This window comes from Haliaeetus albicilla, chromosome 10, assembly GCF_947461875.1.
Source record: "Haliaeetus albicilla chromosome 10, bHalAlb1.1, whole genome shotgun sequence".
NCBI classification, from domain to species: Eukaryota; Metazoa; Chordata; class Aves; order Accipitriformes; family Accipitridae; genus Haliaeetus; species Haliaeetus albicilla.
The window spans coordinates 22,786,963-22,807,298 of record NC_091492.1 but is presented as its reverse complement, the minus strand read 5'-3'; the positions used below and the strand labels follow the sequence as shown (position 1 = coordinate 22,807,298).

Below are 20,336 nucleotides of genomic sequence, written 5' to 3'. Positions count from 1 at the left end.
CTTTAGGCATTCAGTCACACCTTAACAGTGGTTAGCATACGCCTCAAGGGTGGTGCAAGGGCAGGCAAATTTTCTAATCCATCTTCTTACCAGGAACATCTTCTTCAGTGTAGCTGAGGTTGCATTCATCTGCAACCACCTTGGACATATGAAACATGGGTCTCCGAACAATCGAAACCTCGCTGTTCACAGTGTACATGTAGTCTTTAAGAACATAGAATGTCCCAATTCCTAACAGTCGGACACCCTGAGAACAGTGGAGGTAAAAAGAAGGAACAATCATAAGTATCCAATGACTTGCCAGAGCATGGGGATGCTGCCTTGTGCATTGCCCACCCCGAGCCTACAAAGGCCAAGATGGGACACTGAGGAAGCTTTGGAGAGAAAGCATGTACTCCAGGTCTTTTTTGCTCTTTCTCCTCTGCTCTGCACAAGAAAGCTTTTGGGAAAAGTGACATCCGTCCCCTAGATAAAATGGGAAGGGTTTCCAACAAACCCTTAAAGAGGCACCAGGGTATGGTCTTCCCATTCTGGCACTGGAGATGAGAGAAGACCCAGAAAGTGCTTAACACTTTCTTCTACTTCATCTGGACTTTCATTTTTATCACAGGTGCCAGAGAAGCTGGTCTGTGCCATGTTTGTTGACAGCAGTGTCCTGCCAGGTGACTGCTTCTGCTTTCAGAGTGGGGAAGTGATGGCACCTGGTGGCACAGCATTGTCTGGACAAGGCAAGCCCTCAGGGTATCACAGGGGGAGGAAGAGGATGCAAGACCCACCCTATCCTGTGCCAAGTGCTGCCTAATGCATTCCGACACGCTGTCCCAAATCATAAGGATCTCTGGAAAGCAAGAGAAAGATGTGTCATGCTCCAAGTCAGCAAGCTCACAACCCTTCAGCACACTCTTACCCAAGGAGATGATGAGTGAGATTAAATGTATTGCCACCCCAATTGAAAACATGTAAGGTGCTCCACAAGACAGGAGATGTAGAATAGATGTACACACCAGTAAGAGGATGGTGTAATGTCCACAGAGGGCTCGGAGGCTCAGGGGACCCCCATGTATCTCCCCTGCAGGGACCACTGTCAGCCCTCTGTGCTCATCGACTCTGCATGGCCACTGTGGCTGGGAGCTCCGTGTGGGCAATCCCCTTTGCAAGGCAAGAAGCAACCCTTGGTGCCAGGGCCTTTGACCTGGGGAGTGGGCAGCAAGGCAAGGGCAGAGGAAGGTCCTCAGGAAGAGGACCTGGGAATCCTGGCTGCCAAAATGATCCCTAAGCCAGGGAGGGATGATCAGACAGGGGTCTTGTTGTACCATCAGCCCTGTCCAGTCCTCCCCCAAAAGCCCCCATGTTGCTACAGCTACTTTCATAGTTAATATTGTCTACAACATTCAGAAAATAACTTCTGCAAGCCTCACCACCGGAGGTGAGATTCTTGAGTGTTGGAAATGCATCTGGCCACAGGTTTTCCATCTTTGTCCCCTCGTCCTTCTGGGTTAACTGCTGTAGCAGGAGGGTGAGAAGGAAACGTCTCCTCCACGATCTCCACCTCCTTCTTTGGCTTCACCAAAGGGTCTCCAGCACTGTCCTGGCATGGAATGTCACACTGTGACCCCAGATCATGTCACAGAGGGGCTGCAAGACCTCTCTGACTCCCCCTTAACCCCCCCAGATTCTGCCAGATTTTGCCCTACAAGAGGGAAGGGTGGTGTGGTGGGTGGTGTGGAGTGCTATCCCCACCTCACAGCCCATTCCCCAAGGAGAATGGGGGGGCATTGAGAGCCATGGGGGGGTGGTCCTAGACAGGGGCTCACCTTGTGCACTCCAGATGCACTGTTCAGCTCATTGGTCCCAACTGGAGAGACTGTGCCACCGTTGCTGGTGTGGGGGCTGTGCACACAGCGGTGTTCCAGCTCCTGGGATACAGACAAGGCTCAGAGACGGATGCACACAGCAGCATCCTCAGTCCTGGAATACTGGTGGGGGTCTTTATGGGTTTTCCCTCTATGTGAGAGAGCAGCAGGAATGCATGTAGCTCTGCCTGGGAATGAGTGATGAGCCAACTGGGAGCTTATGGGTCAGGATTAAGGAAAAGACTGGGATGGGTATCATTGTAGTGGGTGTCTGCTGTAGGCTGCCTGATTGGGAGGAACAAGTACATGAGGCCTTCTACAGACAGCTAGAAGTAGCCTCATGTTTGCAGGTCCTGGTCTTCATGGGGTATTTTAACCACCCTGATGTCTGCTGGAGGGACAACACAGCAGGACATAAGCAACCCAGGAGGTTCCCAGAGGGCATTGGTGATGATTGGTGATGATTCCTGACATATGTGATAGAGGAGCCGAGGAGGACCTGCGCTCCGCTGGCCCTTGTTCTTACAAACAGGAAAGGGTTCACTGGGAGCAGTGACTGATGCATCAGAAGGTTGTGCTGCCATTCAAAGGGAGAGCTGTGGGATGAGCCCCTCTGTGCCCAGGGACAAAGTCCTACCAGGATGATGGCCAGACCCCCCCAATCAAAGGAGATCAGACATTCAGACCAGCTTAGCTCAATTATATTGGGAAATAATTCTGAGAGGTTGACTCGAAGCACTATGTCCTGGTTTCAGCTGGGATAGAGTTAACTGTCTTCCTAGTAGCTGGTACGGTGCTATGTTTTGAGTTCAGTATGAGAAGAATGTTGATAACACTGATGTTTTCAGTTGTTGCTAAGTAGTGTTTAGACTAAAGTCAAGGATTTTTCAGCTTCTCATGCCCAGCCAGCGAGAAAGCTGGAGGGGCACAAGAAATTGGCACAGGACACGACCAGGGCACCTGACCCAAACTGGCCAACAGTGTATTCCATACTGTGTGATGTCCCAGTTAGTATAGGAATGAGGAAGTGGGGGCGGGGAATCGCCTGCCAGGGACTAGCTGGGTGTCGGTCCGTGGGTGGTGAGCAATTGCACTGTGTATTATTTGTACATTCCAGTCCTTTCATTATTACTGTTGTCATTTTATTAGTGTTGTCATTATCATTATTAGTTTCCTCTTTTTTGTTCTATTAAACCGTTCTTATCTCAACCCATGGGTTTTGCTTCTTTTCCCGATTTTCTCCCCCATCCTACTGGGTGAGGGGGGAGTGAGTGAGCGGCTGTGTGGTGCTTAGTTGCTGGCTGGGGTTAAACCGTGACACACTAGTAAAGGCTCTCACAGTGATAGTTAAAGGGAGACCAAGAGAAAGGCTCAAACAGTGCTACTTATTGTTTACACACAAATTTATTAAGACACAGACACAACTTGGTGCAGCAGCAAAGGGACCTGCTGTCAGGATCCTGGGCTGGCATCTCACCAGGGCACAACCTTCCCCTCCCAGTCCAGGAAGGTCCCAGTGTCCTTCTCGGAGAGGGAAGAGAGCACCTTCAGCATCCCTCGCACGCTCTCATCCACTCTCACAGGGGGCTGCAGGCGCACAAGGAGAAACACAGCCACGTGTCAAAGACCTGGCTAAGGTCTGCCCTGGAGTAGATCATTGCTCAGGGCTTGGGGCTCTCTGGAGTGAGTGAGGAGAGGCCAGCATAGGGGCAAGAAGAGTTCCCCGTCTCTCCTTCCCTTATGGGCCTCCAGCTCAGGGTATCTGCCAAAGAGTTCCCCCAGGGCCCAGCATGTCTGGGATCGTTCAATCCACAGCAAGCTCTGCATTTGCAAGTAAAAAGGTTCTTCCAGACCCTGGCCAAAAGCTCTCTTACCTTTTGTGATCCTGAGCCCCCCATGTCAGTTTGCACCCAGCCAGGGTGGAGAGCAGCACAGAGGACACCATAGTCCCGGTACCGCAGGGACTGGCACTTGGTCAGCATGTTCAGAGCAGCCTGTGGGGAAATGTGGCAGGGATGGTGGTGGTAGGGAGAAGGCGGCTGCAAGGGGACATGTCCAGACCCCGCAGCTGTGGCAGGGAAGGTCGGGTGGAGCCAGCTCCCCAGGGCACATAGTGCTGCTGCACTATCCCCATGCAGACGCCCAGCCCAGCCGAGGGCCCATCCCAGCACATCTCTCTGAGGTGGGACCCAGGACCAGGCACAGGAATGTTCCTGGGAGGGACCCAGTGACTGACGGGAGCACAGTCACAGTGCAGAGAGGTGCAGGGACAGAGGGGGAGTTTGGAAGGCATGCAAGATCATTTGGAGATGAAAGTGTCTGGGCTTATACCTGGTGCAGTGTGGCAATACCTTGCTGCAGCGGTATGAGACAACTTGTCCATAATTCCATAAAAAGACTTCTTCAATGGAGCCTGCAGAGCTGGACATGTTGATGATGGCTGCCTTGCTGCAGTTCAGTGCTGAGCCCGGGGTCCCCTGGGCAGCCTTCTTCAGCAAGGGCAGGAACGCCTGCGAGGAGAAGAGAGGAGATAAGGCCACGCACAGAGGTGGCACAGGGACAAGGGCCAGCTCCTTCCCCAGCAGGCAACATTGGCACCAGCACCGGAGCATCTTCCCTCCTCTTCGCACTGCCCCAGCCCACCAGGCTCCAGGTCCTGAGCTCCAGCTCACAGCTCCATGAGCTTCTTGTTGAGTAAGAGTCCGTCAGCACCGGAGCGGAGCCAGGACCCTCACCCACCAGCCCTTCATGCCCCCCAGGACGACCTAGCTCAGGGAGCCAGGGCCACGGGAAGGGATGCTCCCTGGAGCTGCGCTGCAGTTCCAGGGTTGAGGGTCTCACCTGGCCCAGCAACAGGGGCCCAACTGTGTTGGTGGTATAAATCTGGGTCATGTTCTCCAGCGTCTCATTATCAAGTGAGCTCGCCTTTGCAATTCCAGCGTTGTTGATGAGGAGGTTCAGCCCCGAGCCCTGCAGGTGGTCCCCAACTCTGGCTGCAGCTGCCTTGATGCTGGCAGGGTCAGTGACTTCTGCAGAGCCGACAAAGGGCAGGTCAGTGCCCGCACCCCTGTGGTGACTTGGAGCCCCCTGTGTCCCCCCAGGGATGTGGCCTCAGGGCTGGCCATGGACAGGAGGGATGGCAGTGCCCAGTGTCCCATTGGCACAGGTCCCTCATGGTACAGGTCTCCCCAGGTGTGTGCAGCGCCCGGGCACTCTCCAGGCGAACCAGGGCGAGGGACCCCCACCTCAGAGCACCTACCAAGTGGGATGATGACCAGGTTGGGGTGTTTGGATGCCAAATTCTGTAACTCCTGCAAGAGGGGGGACTGTGTGGGCATGGCGAGACTGGACTGGCTGCACAGAGGCTCAGCCATTCCCAGGCAAAGCCTGTGTCACTCTGGCTCTGTCCCTGCACCACCTCATGCCCAGCACCCTGCTCTGGCTGCCCTGCTCCTGATGGATGGGGGTCCATGCCTCTCGCATGCACCACGTGCCACTGCTTCACGTCTCACCCTGCCGTGGCAGACACAAGCGCTTTGCCTCAAGCCCTTGAGGAGGTGGGAAGCAGCAAGTTGCCATTTTTGTCCCAGAGGAGCCCTGTGCCCTCTACACATCCCATGAACAGCTCATCTCAGAGGTGTCTCAACCTGGCTGCCCTGTCCTGCAGCACTTGGGGTGCCCGGCTGCAGCCCCCTGTGCTCCAAGCTGCTGCCCTGCCCCTTTGTCCCCCAGCACAACCCGCTGTGTCCCAGCCCAGCCTCACCTGCGCTCGCTGTCCCTTGGGGTCCCGACAAGCTGCAAACACCCACGCAGGTGGGCTTGGCATCCCCAGGAACTGCCGCACAAGCTCCAGGCCAATTCCCCGGTTGGCCCCAGTCACCAGAAGGGAGTGGACATGAAGGTCTCCCATATTGCTTCTTCCTCTGCTTCAGCTTGCATTGTTTGCTCAGCTCCTTAACGCTTCTTTATAGCATGTTCCACGGCCACCCCACCCACTCAGGGCTCACGCAAAGGCTTGGCTCCAGGTACAACCTCTCCATCTCTTCAAAGTCTATGACATAGGTCCTGGCTGGGAGCCAGCCCTTGTTACCAAAGGGCAAAAGTCACTTGGCTTTTTCAGGCAAACTCCACTGACCTTAGGAAATCTGGCCCCATAATCCAGGAGGTACCAGCCAGCCTGGCCAGGAGAAGCTATTGTGGGTGAGGAGGGAGCAGCATGTGGGAGGCATGCAGGATGCCCCATGGCTTAGGTGGGCTTTACAGCTTCACAAGCATCCTGTGGGCTAGACGGGCTTTTCACATCGTACCAGGTTGTGCCTCAGATGTCCATGAGCAGATGTTCTCCGCCTTGCTCTTGCCTCTTCCAAGCCAATGCCCATTCACTGATTGTCCTGTGAGAGACCCGTGGACTGGAGCAAGCCCAGCATGGTCTACTGGCAGAATGAATTGGACCCTACACTGCTTGCATGTCACATCTCTGCTGGTCATGAACTTCATCCCTTTGGGGTGCAATCTGAAGTTGAGTGGTCTCTCTGCCCAGAGCCATGGATGACTTGGGTGCCCAGGATGTTCTTCTGCAAAGAAAAATGCTTTGATCAAAGCCCCATTCTCCACATTGCCCATAGGCATGGGACACCGACAGTTCTGTGCTATCACCACTGAAGCCTGGTGCTGCCCAGTACCTCAAGTGAGGCATTACAGGTTTGCAGGGCTGGGACTGGTGTGCATGCACATCATGTGTTCCCACTCCACTGCAAGTGAAAACACATCCCCAGAAACCTCTTGCCAACCCCTTGCTTTCAAGTGCTGAGTCCCAGAGCCATTGCACGGGCTCCTTGGCAGTAACAGAGACACTGATGCTGCTGATGTGTCACCTTCTCCCCCTGGATGCCTTGGCAGTAGTGTTAACCAGAGCTGCTTCCTCCCAGCTGCAGTGCCAAATGAGCCCTCATGCTCCAGCAGCAGCTGGTTTCCTCCTCTTCGCTCCTGTCTGTTTTCTGAGGCTCAGCTGGCATATGCCGCGAGACAGGAAGGTCCTCCCCACAGACCTGGGATGAGCCTGCCCAGGGCACCCTCCCCATCCCAGTCGAGTGGATGCAGCTTGGGGTTGCAGTAAGAATGCCCATTTGATGGCCCAGCTCTGCCATCCCCTCATTCCTACACTTGCTTCTGTCTTGGTCCTGCTCTGAGACTGCAGCACCCTCACCCTCATATCGCTGCTGCATTCACCTTCTCCCTCCAAAAAAACTACTTTAAAGTATGGACATGCCAAAGTTTGGTCCCAGGGATCCATCTGCACCTCAGGCCAGTCGCATGGTCACCACAGTGCCACCAAAACAGGCAGTCCTGCCCTGCCTCACTCACCTCCCCATCTCATATTTGGGCACCTGACTCGAGAGCTCAATCATGGACCTGACCCATGCTCTGGCTGCCTCTAGTTGCAATGGAGGGGAGGATGCTGCCACCAGCCCCACTCAAAGAAGGGACGAAGCCCCATTACAGTGGCAGCATCCACTGTCTCTTCTGCGTCTCCACGCAGCATGGTCCAGCTGCACAAGGGATCGAGCCTTCCATCTCTACCTGCCTTCACCAGGCTCTCCCCCAGGCCATGGCTCCGGCAACCACAGTACATATGAATCCCACACAGGACAGGTGAGTGGTTTTTGTCAAATCGGCACAGACCACATCTAGATCTGGACATTATGTCTTTGAGAAATATTCTCATTGATAGCAATCAGTTCTTTCCCAGATACGTTAAAAATGCATTGAATGTATATAAAGCATGTTCCTTTTCCAAAAGGTGTATTTACCAAATAGCAGTGTTTTAAGGACATTTTCTGCAAGTAGAGACATGCCACAAATCACAGGGGAAAACTTCTCTGATTTGTTTTTGCTAGACTCTTAACATAGAAATTTGCAGTTTCTGCTGTGGTGGTGTTGAAATATCATCACCATGTACCTGTCGGAGAGAGAACTGAATTTTGCACATCCCATCACAGCATCTCAGCATGATATACTAAATCCCTTCGATACTCCTGCTCTGCCAGCAGGATCTGGCACACACGTCTGTCTCCAGCTCTAAGGGACTTTGTGATTCCCCCTGTACCCTGGAACATGCAGGCTGGCAACAGCCCCAGCCTTCCTCTGCTCCCATAGCAAGCAGATATTCATTTTTTTTCATGTCCTCGGAGTAAAATGTACCGTTTTGTTTGCTCAGTGTAAATCCTGAGATAAAGCCCAGAGCACGTGACAGAAATGCACACAAACACACTGCGCTTTCTGGCATGGCAAATGAAAAATCATCTTTGTTGGCAGGCCATAGTCAATGTTTCCCCTTCCGGACCCTGTGGAAAATGTTCCCTGTTAACATATTTGTTTAGTTCCTCTGCTGTTACTCATAAGACTTTGCATACAGGTACAATATCAGCACATTAAGCACTCACACATTTCATTCACTTGGACAACCTCATGGCAACCAAGCCTGGGGTTTTACCCTTCTCCCTTCTACTGCCTGTAGCTTTTCTTTTGTGGCAATGGCCCTTTTTGTGGTCCCATGGTACTTTCTGCACCAGCATCCCATGAACTGCTGTTGCTTCGATGGCCATTTAGTACTGTGCTGTCCAGCTTCTAGGTGAAATATTCCTCTGCAGGAACACAGTAGCAGCAATCTGCTCCTTCTCTCCCGTGCATTTGCAGCTTGTATTTGGGACCTGATCACAGATCTTCCCCCTTCCTGGACACTGCCAAGTCTCAGCCTCTCCTTAAGCTCTACCCATTTCTTTTTACTTTCCATTTTCTTTCCTGAGGCCAGTCAGACCTCCTTCTGCTTTTCTGATTCTCCACATTGGGTTGAGAGACTTCTTTTGCCTTGCAAATTCCTACCACTTATCAACTGTACAAAGCTTTGGGTCTTCCAGCTGTCTGTCTCAGACTGAGGACCCTGACAATTGTCCCCACGTCAACACACCTCCCAGATCACAGGACTGGCTTTCTGGCTCCAGTGGGTCATTTCAATAGCCTTTTCTATCTTCTTACTTTTTAATGACCACAGACCACAACTATACTTGCCGATATATGCCATTTGCATGTGAGCTCTGCTCCTCCAGACTTCCACGGTTTTCTTCTTCTAGGCGGAGGATGAGGCCGTCACCCACAGTCTGTTAGAAACCTCCACAGTGCCTCAGAATCAGAGAGCATCAGAAACAAAAAAATTAACCTTTTAAATCTCCTATTTTTGCTATGTCACCACATTTTTGTAGCCTTCCTCTGTTTTGGAGTCGTAACTTTATAATGTTGACTTTGCTCTGGGGCCCCACGCTGCAGTGTTGATCATTACAGTTTAACCAAGTGCTGCTTCTCCAGGAGTCAGAGTCCAACCTGGTGTGAAAAGGCAGAGGAAAAAGCAACCAGCCTTGCCTGGCTCACAACCCAGCTTCTTCACAAGTGCTGCTGCTGTCCCCAAGCCTCTGGAAGGGACCTCAATCCAGCTCCTGAGAAGGGATTCCTTTGCTCTAAAACGTTCTTGCATGGTCTACACCTTAAGCTGAGCACTCCTCTCCCATAACCCCTCAGATAGCTGTATTTCATGTATGGATGCTTTCCATCTCACCACACTAGGAAGACTCAGAGCCAGTTTTCTAAGAGGCAGTCATACCTCCTCTGCTAACAGTTGCTGAAAGCTCAGGTGTGCTCATGATCACCCAGATGTTTGCACAAAGAGCAATGACAGCGCTGCTTACAGAAGTATTGAGAAACACGCTTTTCTTTGCTAGCCAAGGGAGTGGGTGTGTGGCACAACTATCTTCAGTACATTTGATCTACCATGTAAGTAAGAATAAACTCGTTACTATTTATCAAGCCTACTTGCTCCATGATGTATTCAGGGCTGTTTTGGGCCATGTCATCGCATATTAGTCACTTGCTGAAGAATCAATAGATAGTGATGAATGAACTGCTAATCAAGGGGTGGGGTGAGACCTACCAAGCCCTGTAACTGAAGCTGGGCAGGTCATGTTCACCCTCTGTGACTCATTTTCTTTTTTGCTGAAGAGGACTAGTTACACCCCCTTGTGAAGGGGATCATGCAGACACTGAGGGTGAGAGCCTGAGCTTAAATGCAGCTCCCAAGCGAGGTGAGGAGGTCCCAAGTAAGGCTTCTCATGGCCCTTTTTCATAGCTTTGCTGTTTTCCCAGCAGACTGACCCACGTTACACCTGCATTATATCAGAGCTGGCTTTGAGCCCAGGAACCCAAACGTCTGGCAGCAGGGAAAGCAGATGCAAAGCACTCAGGACTCTGGCATAGCAAACTGTGGCTTAACACGAGAAGAAACCAAGGCTGAGGCAGGATTCCAGGCAGCCCCTGCCCAGTGCAGAGGACAGCTACAGGAACTGCTGGGTTTCTTAAGATCCAGATGAATCTGTGGGGAACCATATGTCACTTGTGACTACTTCAGGCAGGGAATAAAGACTTTCCTCCTTTTCCAAGCTCATGGTGGGTTCTCTGGTCCAGTAGCTCCAGAGAATCCCACCAAAGCCCCTGAGTCAGGGGTTTCCTCTAAGCAAAGCATTTCCGAAGAGCTCAAACCAGCTCATTGGAAATAGCAGGCACAGAGGCTTAGATGGAAGGTGGGGGCTGGATGATTAGTGCTGACAGGAGTCAAACACAATGCTGAGGAGGCACAAAGTACAGAAAACACCTTCACTCCCCGCATTCCTGCACCAGACCCAGGCACAAGTGGGTAGAGCAGGATGGGGGGACCCTCTACTTGTGGCAGAGAGCACAGAGGAGCCACTTTTCCTTCAATGCTGCTGGACTTGAGCAGGGTGGAGGGGCACAGCCACCTCCTGCCCAGAAAAGCCATCCCCATCACAGCCGAGCTGGTGGTGGAAGCCTGCTCAAGCCCCACCACACTGCTGATCAGGCAGTGGGATGAGAGGAGAAGGGGAAACAACCAAGCCTTTTGCTTCCCCTTCTGACCTGACAGTTTAAAAAATGTTGACCAATATACTTTTCATAGTCTGAGTATAGATGGAGCACAATCGATTTGGATTGAGTTTCAGAGCCTGTGAGCTTGATTCAGTTGCCCAAAGACAGGCACTGGCTCAATGACCATGGAATTCTTGTAAAGTACTGGAGTGTACTGGTCCCATTTTAGGACTGTCAGGAAAGGTACATGGAGAAAGCACAGAGAGAGAGGCTTCCCTGCAAAGTCTCTGTCTATTAGCATCTCTCTAATGCTAAGAGATGTGCAACAAGCTCCAGCTAGGTCACTGCACACTGGTTTCACAGGAACTGACTTCTCATTGTAAGGAAGGAGAAACAAAACCAAAGGTGGTTTGGGTCCTGTCAACTCTGCCCTAGGCTTGCAGAGGCCACACCACCATGTTCCTTGCAGGAGTGCCCCCACGCAGCCGGAGAAGTCTCCTGGACACAACTGCCATCAGGTCCAGAGACGAGTGGTATCGAGGATAACGGGACAGCCCACTGTAACTGCAGAGCCTTGAACCTCTGCAGAGACCTCAGCAAAGGGGATTTTTTTTCCAGGTAAATCTTCCAGAAGAGGTTTTAAAATGCTCAGACTCTCCACACAACCTCACTTGGGCCACAGTATTTGGACCCAGTGTCAGCTAGGGGCCTCAGACTGGGTTCAGAAGCACTTTTCTGGGGATATTCCTCTCCTGAGAGCAGTCAAGATAACTCAGCTACCTGTGTGCAGCGGTGCTGGCAGCACTGGCAGTTGACCTCAGGGACAGAGCCACATTGTTGGGACACATGGGGACACCACAGATCCCCACTGGCCTCACTTCTGAAACCCTCTGGGGGCAGTGGGCTGGGTTATCCTTCCTTCTTCAGCACGATGCCCTGAAGAGGGACCTCAGAACCACCAAGCAGCACAGATTTGCACTCCCACTATTATATTTGCTAACAGTGATGTCTGAGAATGGGCTGTCATACATGACATGGAGATATGTCCCATCTCAGAAACACTAAGGCACAGGCTAAATGACCAGCTTGTGAGTGGCGTGGTTTGACATCCATGTGTTGGAGTGAGAGAAGAAGGCAGGGCTAAAAAGAGCACTATATCACCTGATGGGTGGAAACAGTGCTGGGGAAAAAAAACCCCAACAAGTTCTTTCCAGCCCCTCTTCTTTGTTAAAGCCAAAATATACAACCTTCCTCCTAAAACTGTGTTACCTACAAGCCCCCACCAGCTGCTCTGTGATGAAGGCCCAGCCTCTCAACTGGTAAAACCTGGACATTTGACTAACACCCTAAGAAACACACCAGTATAAGACACATGAAAAATTCTTAAGCCTGCACTGGGACTTGTTCCTTCGTAGGGAACATCTCAGCTTCATGTCCTGTTTCTGAGGGATGCAGGAGGACAGGACATTAGTTGGGAGGGTTGGGTGGACTATGCTGCTGCATGGAGAGGTTTTAGAGACACCGAAGCTGGGTCTGCAGGACACCAGTGCCCACCAAGGTTAGGTGGGGGCTGAGGGCAGGTGGAACATGCTCATATTTATACACTCAAGTGCTCCAAAATTTAGTAAGATCAGGATTAGACTTTACCAGGCAGCAGGAAGTTACCAAGGCCTGTTATAGAGAAACTAAAGCACTTGGGTAAGCTTTTTGTTGTTGTTGCATTTCTCTTTATTACCTTCTGGAAGCCTCGCAATATTTGACTAACAAGGTTTTCCAAAAAATCGATAATCCCCTATTTTGGACATGGGGAACTGAAGTCTAAAAGTGGGTCAAGCAACGTCCGTATTGGGAATTATCCAACTACAGATGCTTAGAGCTTGTCTTTTTAGACGGTTCACATTTGTATTCAGAATAGGCTCCTACTGACCTCAGCTGTGGCTGCGCATTAATTGTTTCTACACAGCAGATCACAAGGGATCCCCGTTTCCAGGGCTTTTTGAAGTGAGCACCTAGGAAGAGTTGGTTAATGTAGTTTGCCTGCAGTGTGCAGGATCCATGTGGAACAGGTGGGCAAACCCCCCATTCCTCAGTGTGGTTCACCATGACTGTTTGTTTGTACCCCTCTGTCCTCATTTGTTACCACTCACTCATTCCCCCCCACAGTGGGATGGGGGAGAGAGTCGGGAAATAAAGTAAAACTCATGGGTTGAAATAAGAACAGTTTAAGAGAACAGAAAGGAATAAAATAATAATAATAATAATAATACTGCAATAATAATAATAAGTAGAATATACAAAACAAGTGATGCACAATGCAATTGCTCACCACTTGCTGACCGATGGCCAGTTAGTTCCCAAGCAGCGATCCACCCCCCCAGGCCAACTCCCCCCGGTTTATATACTGGGCATTACACCACATGGTATGGAATACCCCTTTGGCCAGTTTGGGTCAGCTGTCCTGGCTGTGTCCCCTCCCAACTTCTTGTGCCCCTCCAGCCTTCTTGCTGGCTGGGCATGAGAAGCTAAATCCAAAACACAACACTGTACCAGCTACTAGGAAGAAAATTAACTCTATCCCAGCCCAAACCAGGACAGCTACATATCCACCAATCTTTGCAACAGATGGAGCAGTACTTCTGGTGACACGTCACCTAACTAACAGCCTGAACACAGAACAAGGCAGGAAAAAGAGAATGGGTCCTTTAATTCAAATATATGCTATAAGGAGGGTTTCTTCTTCTTAGCATTTATTGGCATAATCAAAGATTTATTCCTAGTAAATTGCATTTTCTGTATCACCAAAAGGTTCTCAAAGCATTTTTATATCCCAAGGCAAACTGGGGAGCAGAGGCTCAGCTGTGTAGTTGAGCTACAGCACAGCAAGATAAAGGTAGCACAAATCACCTGATGCTATCACCAGATTGATATCATTATTTATTTTCTGATGTATTTATTGGTATCAGAGGTGTTTTGTCTAGTGTTTGTCAAACAAGGATGAAAATAAGCAACAAAAATAATGATGCTTATATAAATCAGAGTTGCTCAGTCATTACTTCACTGTCGAGCTCCTGGTTATGTGCTTACCATAATGGGATTTTAATGTCATTTGTGCATCTGGTTTTCCATGTAACAGCTGAAAATAAAACATTGACACCCACCTCCAGGCTGGCAGCAGAGCTGATACTTGCAGGTCCCCTCCAGACACAGTCCTCCAGCTGACACTGATGCTCTCTTTTCTGTTTTCCCTTTCCCCTCATGCCCCATTTTCCCATCCCTAGATGCCACCAAACCTTTTCCTTGCTTTACTCCTGTCCACACCTTTGGTCCAGCTTTGAACCAGGTACCTGACACCCATCAACAAAAGCAACAAGAAAAATCCATCCATCCATCCATCCATCCATCCATCCATCCCCACACCACAGCCTACTTACCCAATTCATTGCATCTGATCGTCACAGAAAGAGCCAAATCAGGCGCATTTCTGGGCAGTCAATAAAAACAGCTGTGAAGGATTTGGTACCTCCCTGATAAATTGGGTCAATGCTGGGATTTAGGGTTGTGTCCCCCCTCCTGCCCCCATCCCAGCCCCTATCTAGGGGAAAAAAATAGCATTGCTGTGCTAAAGGTGCTGAAGACACCACTCCAGAAATGCTGTAAGCCATCTCCCCTGCATCCCAGCCTTGGGAAGAGATGGGGGTCCCCTTTAGCCCTCCCCCTCCCTCCCAAAGCATCGCTCCGGGAGCCGACCCTCCTCCCCGCGGGGCCGGCGGGGCCCCCGGCATGGCGATGCCCTTGGTGTCTTTGTTCTGAATATTAGATAGGAAAGAAAAAAAACCCAAAACCCAAAAACCATCCCCCCCCCGGCGCAACCCCCTCCCGGCCAGCCCGGGGCCGGGGAGGCGGGACCGGCCCGGGCCCGCCCCGCTCCGCCGGTCACCGGGGAGGGCGGCCATGGCGGCGGTGCGGGCGCGTACGGTGCTGCTGACCGGCTCCAACCGCGGCATCGGGCTGGAGCTGGTCAAGCAGCTGCTTGGGGCATCGCGACCTCCCGCCTGGATCTTTGCGACCTGCCGGGACCCCGAGGGGCCGCGGGCCCAGGTCAGTCCGGGGGGGGGGGGCTCGGGAGCACCCATGGGTGCAGGCAGATGCCGTCAGTTACGTGCTCGGTTCGCTTCACCGATGTGAAAATAGCATTGCGGTCGCAGATCTCGTGTTCGCACGGTGCCCTGCCCGGCATGAAAATCCTCTGAAGGTCCCGCGGCGCTTTGGGCGATGAATAAAGCCGTGCCGCCCTTAAAACCGTGCTGCCGGGCTATTTGAGGCCACATTGGCTGTGCCCCAGCCGGCCTTCCCCTGCCAAACCTTCGCCCATGTGCTGCGGGCATGGCGTCGGCTCCCAGGGAGCTGGGTCTGAGCGGGGTTGGACTCGGTGGTTGCCGCCGGCTGATGCTGGTGTGAATTGCAGCGATGCTGCTCTGGCCAGTTCTGCGACATGTTACCGGTCTCTGCAAAAGCTGGGGGTTCATTAACTGGTGGGATCCTCCTGCCCCCGCTTTCCACTTCACTAAAATGGGAGAGACTCGCACATGTTGCTTCAGCGGGAGATCACAGGAGCGGAGCATCGCCGTACTCCCAGTTTTCCTTAGGTCCAGCTTTGGTTTTCCTCTGCTTACTGTGACCCACGGAAATACCAGTGAGGTGACATTTGCTCTCTGGTAGATCCTGGCTCCGGCAGATTTGCTTGCTGCATTTTCTCGCAGCTTGGTTGTGCGCAGGGGTCAGCACGGCGTGTGCAGGGATGACATGTTAGGAAGTCCTTGAGATGCATTCCATGTGCTCGCTGCCAGCGTTATTCTGGCTCAGGAGTGATGCCGGTGCAGTGAGAATCCACCCTGCCGCCAGCCCAGGGGTGCCCAGCTCCTGCTGCTCCTGGTGCCCAAGCTGGCTGAGTCAAAGCTAGCTCAGGTCTCTCATTTTTGCCCCGTTCTTCCCCCCGCCAACTTTGCTGGGTTCGGGCAATGATGAGATCAGAGGACTTTTTGCGGGGCTGGAATGGAGCCAGTTTCCACCCAAGATGGTCCACACGCATCGCTCTCAGCCGTGGGATGCTTCTCTAAACCTTGTCCAGCTGTGGTAGGGTGAGGGCAGTGTCTTCGGGGTATTGCTGCTGAAGTCCATGACCACAGGAGACTGAGGGCAGAGTGATCCTCCGTCAGGCTGGTGCCACCCCAGGTGCCACATTGCTCCTCCTGCCCCTTTGTGCCCAGATCAGACTCTGGGCTGGGTGAGGTTGGACTCGCACCAGGACGGTGCGAGGCTGTTGAGGCCAGCAGCTGGGCAAAATGGGAGGAGAAATGTCTGTTAGTTATTGCAAACCATTTAGATGGATTTTTTCCATCCTTTCCTGTGCCCAGGGGGTATGTGGGAACAGGGGGAAGCCCAGAGATAACTGAAGGTGGACCACAACCAGCACCAGCAGCTCTCCTGCTCCATGTTGGTAGGACAGGTCCTCTCACAAGAAGCCACCAATTTGCATTTCTCCTGTAGCATTCTCTGTGGGCTTGTTTGTAAGATGTTTTTAGTTCTAAAAGCAATCATTTTGGACACATTGAATGTGGTGGTTTTGTTTCTGTTGTCTAAAACCTGCTATATTGAAGAAGGCTCAGAGCAAAGAGCTGCTAGGAACCTTGAAGTTGAAAGTTTCCTTTTTGGAAAGGGCTTCTGAATCCTCCGTGTTTGGTGAAAATAATCAATAAAAATATGCAAAATGGTTCATTTCACTTGAGTGGGTGAGACGTTAGTGTCCAGAGCAGAGTGGATCCTGGGATTGGGCTATTTGGATCCAGACGTGACTTCCCCAAACGTCAAGTCTGATGTTGGCACTCACAGCCATTCCTCCTCCACCTCGCTTCCAGCAGCCTCTGGGAGACACTTCTGGCTGTATCCTCAGCCAGTTTGCATAATTTTTGGGGGGAGCTGGTCCTTAATAGTTTGCTCTTGTCCTTTGCTGTGGCTCTGGCTTGGTTGTACACGTAGACCCTTTGGGAGACTGGCCATAGTATCTTGCAGTCGTGGCCTTGTCATGCTCTGAGCACATGCACATTGCTTTGTGGAGTCCAGAAGAAGCCTGAGAACCGAGGCAGGTCTCCAGTCCAGCCATTCACAAGCACTGAGTAACATCTGCAAATGTTTCCCTCAGGGTGGACCATTGCTGGTGCCCCAGGATGATGCTTGGCATCGGCTCTGCCTCATGCTGATTGTTTCCCTATCTCTTTTTGTAGGAGCTGAGAGATCTGGCATCCAAACACCCAAACCTGGTTCTTGTGAAGCTGGGTAGGTGTGCTCTGCCTCTGAGCTGGTAAATGTGTGGCTGCTGGCCGCGCTTACCCCGTTTCTCCTTCCCTCCCTTCAGGCTCTACATGGGGATCCAGTTCTTCAGAGCTGCTTCAAGTCCTGCTGCCAAAAGCCCAGCTTCTCCAGACCTGTATCAGCCCCAGTAGCCCATTCCCTGCACCTCCTTGCCCCGTGGCCACAGAACCAGGAGGTTCTTGAGATCCATCCTGTGTGGTCCCCAGCTCCCCCAGCCAAGTGGCTGCATCCTTGCTCTGCCATGCAGCTGGTCCCAAGTCCCAGGCGAGACCAGGAGGGCTCCAGGAGGAAGACAGCTCCTGTGGAAACGCTGTGTGATCGGCCCAGAGCTTGAGCAGGAGCTGTAGGACCTTGCAGAGCCATCCCACAGCAGGTCCCGGCACAGCCCCTGTGGGGACTGTCCCCCCCACCCCTCCCAAGACTCCCCTGGGGTTCTCCAGAGCTTGCTCAGGCAGGGACTTTGTCAACAGACAGGAGGCTGTGGCTGCTGGTGCCTGACACAGCATGGGGCTGTCCCCAGGGTGGCTTTGCCCGGTGGGCTGCCCCAGGGCAGGATCCTTCAGCTGCCGGTAGGGGGGCACCCTGTGCATGGCAGAGGAGGCAGTTTTGGGATGAGCTGGGACTGGTGGGTGCTGGGGTGCTCTGAGCTGGTTGCACAGCACCATCTGGTGCCCACAGATGGAAGGAAGGCCACACAGGTCGGGTTGCATAGCTGTTCCTCAGCATCTTGACTTCGTTCTCCTCCCCTGGTCCCCCAGGTGAACCCCATGGCTCTCAAACCCTGTTCTCTTCCACTGCAGATGTTGCAAATCCCTCCGCTATTACTGATGCAGTGAAGATCGTGGAGGGGAAGCTGAATGGCATGGGCTTGAACCTGCTAATAAACAATGCCGGCATCTACACCCCGACGGCATCACTGGAGACGGTAGATGCTGAAGAGATGATAAGGACATACAAGACCAATGCGGTGGGGCCAATGCTGATGGCCCAGGTATGGATGAAGCTCTGGGGATGGAGCTCACCGTGGAGGGGGAATTTGGCCCAGCTTGAGGCTATCCCAGGCTGTCCGTGGTCACAATGGAGATCTCGGAGTTTCTTGGGGCTGCGGGAGGGAGGGGGGAGTGCTAGGGCTGCGCTCCCAGCCCAAGCCCTCTGTAGCCTCCCTGTGTTGTGCTGGGCTAACTGGGAGCAGGCAGGGCCACTGCAGCAAAACAGCTGGGCTCTCTTGGCTTCCTGCTGTTCCTCATCCGCCCTGCCATAGGCAGCCTGGGTTGCAGTTGCCATAAGTGGGGCTGGCTCGAGGCACAGGCATTCCACAAGGTTCCTTCTCCCCAGGCGTTCCTGCCCCTGTTGAAGAAGGCTGCCCGGGAGAGCACAGAAAAGGGACTGAGTTGCAGCAAGGCAGCCATCATCAACATCTCCACCATCATGGGGTCCATTGAGAAAACTCCCGAGTCCTTCTTCAAGCCTGTGATCTCCTACCGCTGCAGCAAGGTATGGAGACTGGGGACCTGCCTGTGCTCATGAGCTCGATGGGAGAGCTGCCCCTTACCAGGCCTGATCTCAGGGAAGAACCTGAGATCACGAAATGGAGGGACTGATCCATGCTGATCACTGTCCAAGTTCCCTGGGCATCTCCATGCCCAGCTGCTGCCCACCTAGAGGAGATACACACTATCTCTTGAAGACTTGGCATTGCTTTTTCTCCCTTGCCATGAGGCAGTGATGGGTGGGGAGCCTGATACATGGAGCCTTCTACTGCCCATGGCTGATGCTTCCTTCCTCCCCCAGGCTGCCCTCAACATGCTCACCAAGTGCCAGGCTCTGACCTACGGGGAAGCCGGGATCCTCTGCGTGGCACTTCACCCCGGCTGGGTGAAAACTGATATGGGCAGCCAGGAGGTGAGTTCTGGCTGAGCAGGTTGAGGGGGGAACCCATGTGTGGGACCCAAGCCTACAAATTTGCACAGGGGGTGCCTCAGGTGGCTGAGATGGCTCTCAGGAGGAGGGATCCATGCGAGAATGAGCTGCCTTCTGGGCTACAAGTTGCCTGCATCTGTGCTGGGCCACTCTGTGCTGGGCCACTCCAGAACGTGGGTGCTGCCTGGGAAATAGTATCAGCACATATCCAGGGTGAGCAGGAGGCCTGTTCAGGGGGAAGGGGCTTTGGGCGGCCTGGAGATGTGCAGGGAACCTGAATTTGACAGAGCAGGGAGGAGAGGAGCAGCAGCATCACCCCATCCTGTGCCCCGTTCCTTGAAGAGCTGCGGGTCCATGAGGTATCTACTCATCCTGCAGGATCCTTGTTTTGGGGTGGAGGTGGTCGCTGCAACCCTGGAGTTCTGAGAAGGCTGCACATAGCATCCCGCTTGCAGCAGCAATCTCTTATGTGTCCTATTGAGTTAAACCTGTAGCTGGCTTCCCAGCCCAAGCCACCTCCATCCAAGCCATCAGTGAGCATGCAGATACCCAACCATCCTCCCACGTAACGGGCTTATCCCACCTCCTGTGGCTCTCTACTCGGTCTGGGTGGAAGGAGCCTTGCTGCCAATGTGCATGAGCTGCGTGGGTGCTGGCGGATGGCTGAGAAGGACAGTGGTGTCTCAGTCCTGCTCCTCACTTATACCCGTTGCAGGCTGACCTGACGGTGGACACGAGTGTGCGGGGGCTGCTGTCTGTACTGCTGATCCTCTCTGAGAAACACAGCGGGACTCTGCTCAACTGGGAAGGTAAAGCTATTCCTTGGTGACCACTCTGTCCCTGCGAGGGACCCTACAGTGCCAGGGGACTCTCCAGGTGCCCTGGAGCACCGGGATGCTCAGCATTCTGTGGTCTGCAAGGGACCTACTTAGGACTCCACCGGGCATGCAGGGCAGCCTGTGATCCCTACCTTCATGTTGTTAATAAATAAAGTCAATTAGTACCTGTGCCTTCTCCCAGCTGCAATGCCCGCACTGAGACTGTCTCTGCCCTGGCCTGGAGCTGGCCCCTGCAAAAAATAACCCAGCATTATAGCAGTCTGCTTGCCTTGCCTTTGGCTGCTCTGAGCTGAAGGAAGGTCCCAGGGAACACATAATCAGCCCAAAGCCCTGCTGTTCTCCCTGGCCACTGAATGTGCCCAAGTCTGCCTGCTCTCTGCCATGCTTCCACCCAAAGCATGGTGTCTTCGCTACAGATTTTTGGGAG

General features: G+C 52.8%; 2 protein-coding genes across 3 annotated transcripts; one reads left to right on the top strand and one right to left on the bottom strand.

Annotated features, from left to right (window-relative positions):
• Positions 1 to 831: 831 nt before the first annotated feature.
• On the bottom strand, positions 832 to 14,600 carry LOC104310472 (C-signal). Of its 2 annotated transcripts, XM_069793908.1 has the most exons (8): positions 14,213 to 14,600; positions 5,617 to 6,427; positions 5,113 to 5,164; positions 4,695 to 4,882; positions 4,205 to 4,363; positions 3,728 to 3,847; positions 1,815 to 1,916; positions 832 to 1,588 (listed from the first exon to the last, which is right to left on the bottom strand). In XM_069793908.1, the coding sequence occupies exons 2-8, from the start codon at positions 5,761 to 5,763 to the stop codon at positions 1,415 to 1,417; spliced, it is 942 nt and encodes a 313-aa protein (XP_069650009.1). In that variant the 5' UTR covers positions 5,764 to 6,427; positions 14,213 to 14,600; the 3' UTR covers positions 832 to 1,414. The 2 variants fall into 2 exon arrangements, with proteins under 2 accessions (XP_069650009.1, XP_069650007.1); XM_069793906.1 differs by lacking the exons at positions 832 to 1,588; positions 1,815 to 1,916 and adding an exon at positions 3,239 to 3,440 and having other exon boundaries at positions 14,213 to 14,578.
• Positions 14,601 to 14,691: 91 nt separating this feature from the next.
• Positions 14,692 to 20,090, top strand: LOC104324693 (C-signal). The gene is made up of 6 exons (XM_069793909.1): positions 14,692 to 14,879; positions 17,063 to 17,114; positions 17,951 to 18,141; positions 18,486 to 18,644; positions 18,942 to 19,052; positions 19,786 to 20,090. Exons 1-6 carry the CDS (start codon positions 14,733 to 14,735, stop codon positions 19,897 to 19,899), a joined length of 774 nt encoding a protein of 257 aa, XP_069650010.1. The 5' UTR covers positions 14,692 to 14,732; the 3' UTR covers positions 19,900 to 20,090.
• The last annotated feature ends 246 nt before the right edge of the window (positions 20,091 to 20,336 follow it).

Excerpts from the sequence above, each read along its gene's own strand:
- LOC104310472 (XM_069793908.1), bottom strand. The coding sequence starts at position 5,763 with ATGGGAGACCTTCATGTCCACTCCCTTCTGGTGACTGGGGCCAACCGG. Across the intron at positions 4,883-5,112 it reads CCTGGTCATCATCCCACTTG|AAGTCACTGACCCTGCCAGC; the intron begins GTAGGTGCTCTG and ends TCGGCTCTGCAG. Across the intron at positions 1,917-3,727 it reads GGGGCTCAGGATCACAAAAG|GAGCTGGAACACCGCTGTGT; the intron begins GTAAGAGAGCTT and ends TCTGTATCCCAG.
- LOC104324693 (XM_069793909.1), top strand. The coding sequence starts at position 14,733 with ATGGCGGCGGTGCGGGCGCGTACGGTGCTGCTGACCGGCTCCAACCGC. Across the intron at positions 14,880-17,062 it reads CCGAGGGGCCGCGGGCCCAG|GAGCTGAGAGATCTGGCATC; the intron begins GTCAGTCCGGGG and ends CTCTTTTTGTAG. Across the intron at positions 17,115-17,950 it reads CCTGGTTCTTGTGAAGCTGG|ATGTTGCAAATCCCTCCGCT; the intron begins GTAGGTGTGCTC and ends CTTCCACTGCAG.